Source organism: Gadus morhua, chromosome 10 (assembly GCF_902167405.1).
Source record: "Gadus morhua chromosome 10, gadMor3.0, whole genome shotgun sequence".
Lineage (NCBI taxonomy): Eukaryota > Metazoa > Chordata > Actinopteri > Gadiformes > Gadidae > Gadus > Gadus morhua.
Window position 1 is genome coordinate 6,191,225 of NC_044057.1, and position 7,500 is coordinate 6,198,724.

General features: G+C 50.5%; 1 protein-coding gene across 2 annotated transcripts in view; it reads right to left on the reverse strand.

Moving 5' to 3' along the window:
* The window catches only part of LOC115551881 (sodium/potassium/calcium exchanger 1-like), a 9,850-nt gene that overhangs the window by 1,531 nt on the left and 819 nt on the right, over positions 1-7,500 (reverse strand). Inside the window, exons 1-2 of one of the 2 annotated variants that reach the window (XM_030367467.1) lie at positions 7,422-7,500; positions 914-1,648 (exon numbers count right to left, since the gene is read on the reverse strand). The exon at positions 7,422-7,500 is cut by the window's right edge and continues 819 nt beyond it. In XM_030367467.1, coding sequence (XP_030223327.1) covers positions 914-1,521 — 608 coding nt within the window. In that variant the 5' untranslated portion in view covers positions 1,522-1,648; positions 7,422-7,500. Of the gene's footprint in view, positions 1-913; positions 1,649-3,197; positions 3,503-7,421 lie in introns of those variants that run through there. The other variant, XM_030367468.1, reaches the window with a different exon arrangement.

The following is a 7,500-nucleotide window of genomic DNA, read 5'->3' on the forward strand; positions in this document are numbered from 1 at the left end:
TTCTCTCACAGATCAACTTGGAACTTTGCTCTGATGAGTATATCCTCTCCCGAGAATCGGTTGTTTATTATTCATTAGCAGCGGTGGTTTGTGGCGGCTTGTGAGTCACCTCGGATGCACTTCTGATCTCTCATGCGTTTCCCTGCTCATGCATTCCCCTGCTTGTAGTTGAACAACCAACAACATGGGTTCATCTGAATCAGGCCTTGCGTTGTGTTTTGCACCATGGCGATGTAGGTGGGTTAGGGGTTCGTGGGAAGAGAGCGAATGGGCCGACAACATGTTATTAGCTCAAACAAGCGTAATAATTTCTCAGCGTTAATCCCAAGAAGGCAAGGGCCTAACTAACTGAGCATTGAGACACGAGTTGGTTGTCATTATTACAACACATATTTCAGCCCATGTAATGTAATCCATCCACTCTTGTCATATCATGCGTCTGTAGATAATGTAGCTTGTCATAAGCTCCCTGCCGTTCTCAGGACCGCAGAGTCGCTCACCATCTTCCGAAAAAGACTCACCTGTTCAGAGTCCACCTCGACTCTGCATAGCCACCCTCCACCTTCTGCCCACCATTGTACATTGTATTGTATTGTGTTGTATTGTATTATAGTACTAAACTGTGTAGCAACTGCAGTAGCTGCTATCATTGCTGTAACACGGGGAATTGGTTAGCCTAGCCTATTGTTGCACTTGCACTTGGTGCTATGAACATCCTTACTGTACCGACAGCGATATATTGTTGCACTTCTTATGACAAATGTACTTATTGTAAGTCGCTTTGGATAAAAGCGTCTGCTAAATGCCCTAAATGTAAATGTAAAAAGCTACCTAGTCTAACCACTCCTAGTCGTGCTCCATAAGCGGGCAGTACTGTGTGCGGTCCTGGGGGCTGACTGTGTCCCTGACTCACCGCTCTGCCTGTGGAGGCTGAGGCCAGCTCTCCTGAGCTCCGGTCCCGTTTCCCTCCACTCCGTCCTTGACCACCTCCGTCTGCTCCGCTCCTCCCGTCGTCTCCCCCTCTGCAAGGCCCTCGCACCCCTGGCCCTCCACAGGGCCCTCGCACACCTGGCCCTCTGCAGGGCCCTCCACAGGGCCCTCGCACCCCTGGCCCTCCGCAGGGGCCTCGCACCCCTGGCCCTCTGCAGGGCCCTCCACAGAGCCCTCGAGTCCCTGGCCCTCCACAGAGGCCTCCTGTCCCGTGCCCTCCTGTTCTGGGCCCTTGCGTTCCGGGCCATCGCTTGTCCCCTCGCTCTCAAGCCCGGGTGCCTCGGCCTCCCGTCCCAGGCCGTCTCTCGTCCCCTCCTCCTCCTCCTCCTCCTCCTCTTCTCTTACTCCCTCCTCTCCTCCCTGCGGGGCCGTCTCCCCCGGTGGGCTGTCCTCCCCCTGTCCCCCGTCACCTCGCTCCCCCTCAGTCCCGCCCGGGTCCTGGTCCGGGCGGGGGGCGGGGGCGCCGGGCTCCTCTGGGTCGGGGGGGGAGGAGGGGGAGGACGGGGGCAGGGTGTGCCCCTCCTCGGTCATGGTTCGCTGTGTGCTGCTGTGTGTGTGTGTGTGTGTGGGGGGGGGGGGGGGGTGTGGAGGACGATGAAGATTCAGAACGGCTCTTCTGGACCGGGAGGGGGGAGGGTTGGCTATTTAGACTTCCTCCCTGGTGAGAGAGAGACACAGATGGAACAGGACACAAGGAGGGAGAGAGAGAGAGAGGGGGAGGGAGAGAGAGAGAGGGGGAGGGAGAGGGAGAGTTAAATGGCCATATTGATGGGAGGAGAGCTACAGGAAGGAGTTGGCTAGGACCCCTGACGTGAGTTTGTATATTTTACCAGCTGTAGGTAGAGGTAGAGATAGAGGACACCTTCCCACCGAGTTGGGGGAATAGGTACAAATAGGCCTGTGTGTGTGTGTGTGTGTGTGTGTGTGTGTGTGTGTGTGTGTGTGTGTGTGTGTGTGTGTGTGTGTGTGTGTGTGTGTGTGTCTGTGTGTGTGAGAGAGTGCTTGCGTGTGAGTGCACAGTACATGTGTGTGTGCGTGTGTATCTGTGTGAAACAGTTTGTCTCCTAAGCCAAACGAGGCCCAAAGGAGCCTTAAAAAAGGAGAGCAAGGAAAGCTAGAGTGAGGAGACTTAAGGACGACAGACAGGCAGACAAGGAAAGCGGATTGCTCCATAAAGCCCCAGTAGAGTCCTGTTGGAATGTTCTAGAGTCTCTCTCGCTCTCTCTCTCTCTCTCGTTCTTCCAAATGAATGGTAAATGAGCAATCTACTCCAAATCAGTGCTTTGATCAATGAAGATGCAGAGCATAGACCTCAAGGGACTCAGGAGCCCGTCTGATGTTCCAGAACTCTCCACCATATCTCTGCCCTTCATGTGGGAACACCCCTGCTCATCCACTGAAGAAATAGCATTTTCACGTTTGACAGAAATAGACGCCAAGAAATGGAGATGTTTCCATCCAAACATGCGCGATGCTGTTAATGGTGGATTTACTTAAAATGTGTAAATCCTCTCATTTGTGTGTCACTGCTCTGGCAAGATAACATACTTGATGTGAGAATGACATTAAACAGTAAAGAGATCATATATTATAGCTGGGGTATGAATGGAACTTAACTTAAGCGCTGATGTGTAAAAGTCAATCTCATCCACTGCTTTTGTGAATAGCTCAGACACAGAGCAGTCTGGGGATCAATGTTCACGCTTAAGAGACGTCTGAAAGAGCTCTTCCTGTCTCTGTGTGCAGGAAGCAGAACAAATGAAGTGGCTGGGAGAAGGTATGATAGCACACTTGGAACACATCCCACTCTGTCTATATGGGGAAAGACATTGAATACCGATACCGTCTTTAAGTCTATTAGCGTTCGTCCCTGATGCAGACTGGCCGTAGCAGAATTAGGTTAGAGTGGGAGAGAGGGAGAGCGCTAGAGAGAGATAGGGAGACAAGCGCAGAATGTTTACTATCAAACTGCCTGCGACCATATCTCTCTGATAAACAGAGGATCCATAGAGAGCAGAGCAGTGCTGAATCATCAGGAGCGAGAGACACAACACAATACTGCAGTACTATACTGTTCTACTACAACAACCACAGCACCAGCAGTGCACGGTCAGAACTGTGTCAACGGTCACAGCAGCAGAGAGGTGCAGCTGCTGTTGTACCCTCTCGGCCCATTCGTCGGCGGACGTTGGTTTGTGTCTGCCTACCTCATTAAAGCGCCGATGTCGACGCCCTGAACGTATGTCCCGTCTTATAAATCGAACGAGTTTCCTTTTCACGTAAGCTCCGGGGAATCTTGAACGGTGGTACACTGATCCTCCCTCTGATTCTGACCCCTCTGCTCACAAGGACCGAATCCAGCAGAAAGCCAGCGAGAGCCTGGACTTGTTTTCACAGACGGGAACGAGAACGGTGTTTGCGTTGTTTGACCTTTGGTCGCTGAGCAGCGCAGTGTGTCTGCTGCTCTGCGGTCTATCTGTGGTGAGCGGGACATTGAATCGTCTACCAGTACATCCCGTTACTGATGATTCCCCATTGGACGACTCTGCGTCATAAAGTATGTGAGAAAGTTTTATGTCTATAGTAACACGGAACCTAATCAACAAACAAGGAACCACTTAGAAACAGCATGTTGGCTGAATGGACTGGTGATGCCAGTAGCACCAGCCGAACTGAACGCAGCACACACTTTGGAGCTCATAATTGTGTATTACTTTGCAATCACTGAAGCGATTACACAAGCTCATTTGCACAAATTAGCCCACATTTAAATTTGCTATCAGCGGCAAAACAAAGGCACTTTTGCCAACACTAAACGGTAAAAAAAATGACACAAGAAACATTGTAATTCTAGTGCTGAATCATCGTCGTTCTGCTGAACCCCATGTGTCTTTCTCCTCCTGCGTTGAGAAATACTCTGATTTATGTAGACCGCTCTCCCTTATCCCGAGACGTCTGCTGCTGATGTTTTTGGTCTTAAGTTAGCCATCGACTGGAGCGATTAATTGTTGGAAAAACGTGTTTAGATTTTCAAACTTTCCACTTTTGTCAGCAGAATTGTGGAAGTCATTGATAAAGCCAAAGACTGTTATGCCTTATCCATTCTCATTAACTACCACCGAAGCGTTAGCCAATGAGGAACTCCTATACCAATCAGGTTTGTGATTGACTTGGTTGAAAGAATGATAATGTCTGTTAATGTATCACTCTTATCTTTGACTTGCTATTCTGCCTTGTGTGTGTGCTAGTCTGCATTTCTTGATGTCGATCTTTCACACACTCACAAAGAGACACACATCTCTGATGAGCCACCGCCTCATACGCCTCTCTCTCTCTCTCTCTCTCTCTCTCTAAGTAAAAGTAAAATAAAAAAACGTTAGAGGTGTTATCAATTCCTTATAGGCAGCGCAGGGGGCCTCTAGGAGTTATAGGAATGATTGCTCCATAAAGCCCTGGAACTGGTGAACCAGGGGCCAGGGGCCAGGTAGATGAGGTGGTGGCAATCAGGGCTGCAGGATGGCCCTGATTGGAGACAGAGCTTTTTTACCAGCTTTAAAATACGGGCCGGTGCGATGCACGTCAGGGCTGCAGTCATCCATCCGTCATCAAGCCAACCAACGGGGGGTCGGCTAATTAACCTCTCAGTGTCTCTGACCTACTTCTTTATTGCAGTGGGAAGTGCAAGTCATTTTCCGGGCCCACTTGTGTCAGTCTTTTGTTTGTCTAGTGAGCAGACGAGGGGCGTCTCATCAGGCAGTGTGAAGGACACCTTCTGGGTGGAGCAGAGGTCGTTCATTGTAAGTGCATCAGCTCATTTGCAAGAAAATGTAAAAAATCAAATAGGATTCTAAACTCCAGTTGCTCAATCCACATCATTGTACAGATAATCCTGAACGGACTCATTGAATGATTGCATTACATCCATTTTTAATCTCCAGAAGTGAAGATTATCCACAGCCACCATGTTGGGCCATGTATTATGCAACAGAGGACTTTATGTGGATGTCTTGTGATGGTCCATAATGCCATGAGCAGAAACCACCATAGCAAAGGGGCATCCATCTGTTGAGCATAGTGTATGCAGCAGCAGCAGGCTATATACTGTTACATACACCATGAGGCGCTATTGGAGCATCAGTGAAACACAGTGACTAGCCACCAGATTCCATACAGGGTGAAATGCTGCTGGTGGAAGCTCCTAGTTGCCTCATTGGCCAGGGTGTTATGGCAGACAGCGCTCTCTAGACCGAACGAGGCCTCCACCTCACTGCTATGCTTGGACCCTTTGGAAGCTGGCCTCGGCCTCGTAATAGTGCTACATGCTGCTCTGTTGCTAGTCCAGACCGGAGGGAATCAGAGGCAGAACTTCCCATTTCAAAATGACATTTGGGTGGTGGATCTTCCGCCGTCAGTGTAAACAACAGCAATAACACTTGTGTCTTCTGGAATCAATACGCCAAAGTGCTCCAGCTGGTGTTTGAGTCTGATGCGCAGCGCTCAGGTTGTGATGGAGCCAACCGTTTAATCACCCAGACCGGAACTGCCCTTTAAAGTCTACATTCACTTATTTCTGGGTATTACATCCACTGTGCATCACGGATAGCAACAGGGCCCCCTGATAAACGGGCTGTTCTCGGACACCTATGACCTGAGAACACCACTGCCACTGCCTACAACGTGTTCAAATATAGTCCTGTGGCCGTCCTGGGAGAACCCTCCCCATAACGGTTTAGCTATCCATGTCTCTGCCTCCTCATCGCCCCCCCCCCCCATCCGCGGTAGATTCATTGAATAAATGCTGCCTCATAATAGAGGTGACCAATTGACCCTGCCCCTGCTCTGGGGGTCTGCAGCACTGGGGTGGCACTGCGGTAGACACAACAGCATGTGCACCCACCACCCACGGTCCCGGGCCACGGCCCACACCAGTGGCGGGTTGGGAGAACGCGGCCGTGTTGGAGCTATACAATGAGGAGGAGTAGGAAGAAAGCCAGGATGTGTGTGTGAGACTTTTCCTAATTGCTGGACAGAAGCGGGGAATGGAGAGAGGTGCTACTGGATCGCTTCCAGGTTGTTGTTTTGTTCCCCCCCCCCCCCCCCCCGTCTCTCTCTTCCGGTCTGCCTGCATGCATGTCACACAACCCCCCGGGACAACAGAGCCTTCTCCTGGGTAACCCCAGGGCCCACTGGTGTAAAAGCAGCAGCCTCCCCCAAACTATCACTTCTATCCCTGTCATCAAGGTCAACAGCTTGCTGGGCACTTTGTTTTTCTCAGCCTATACGCTGGCTATAACCATTAGGGTCGCTTCAGGCCCTGCTATAGTGCCTCAGCCTTGTATATGTGCACATGGCTATCGCCCTGCTTTCTAAAGGAATCATATGGGAGGGAGGGGGTACAGAAATAGACACTAGTGTTTTCTTCTGGACCGCGTGGTGGTGTGTCTGGGCGTCTGACGGCTCAGTTTCATTATGAATACATTTCAGACCATACTGCCGGAGATTTAGAGCACTTCTGGGAGCAGGGATTTAGACAGTACGGGTGTGAATGTCTGTAATTAGGATAATAGCTCCGTGTCTCTGCAGTGAAATGAGCTACCATTAAACACCTGTTTTATCAGCGCTCAGTATCTCCACAGAGCATACGTCTAGCGTTGTGCTACTTTCTTCCAAGGCAAGGATCGTTCGGTTTTCAATTTGCCAAACACTAAAGGTACTCATACCGTGTATATGCAAGCGTAAACAGGGGCAAGCACACACACACACACACACACACCAACCCACTCACATATACACATTCTCTCACACACAAACACACACACACACACACACACACACACACACACACACACACACACGGGGACCGTGAGAGAGGGAGCTGGATGTGTGCTAGACACACAGCCACGTTCTCCCAGCCTCCTTGAGCCAGTAACCATGACAACTGAATGGCTAGGAGACATAACTCGCTCTCAGCCGAGGCCGGTGTCTTTATTTCCCCCTCAAATAGACCGCGGTAGCGTTTCAAGATCGACTTGTACTCCCAGCAGCGGAAGAGCTTTTCTTTTCCTCCTTCTCGTGAGAGAGAGAGAAAAAAACACATTCACTGCATCCCAGCTCCCGCAATGTTGATGCTGCCCCGATATCCAGTCTGCCTTCACACAAGGGAGGAAAATCGAAAATCGTTGCGTTGCGGCGACCAGAGCCAACATGGTCGATGTGTCGCGTAGGATAATAACACAACGTGTCGGCTGCACGAGCAAACACCTTCACACCAAACGCATCATGCAATCAACTTGTATCAGTGTCGGCTCTGCTGGATTCGCTTTTTTAATCCGAATGCAAAACAAAATAGGCTATCGCTAACGTAAACAAACGCGTAGGGATAAAACGATACAGCCCCACAATCATCCGCGACCCGACAGGCTCGTACTCACCGATGATCAGCAGCGTGGGCTACAGTCGAAGCGTACGGCGAGGTTCTCAACGTACTATGCGGTCCTCTCTCGGCGAACA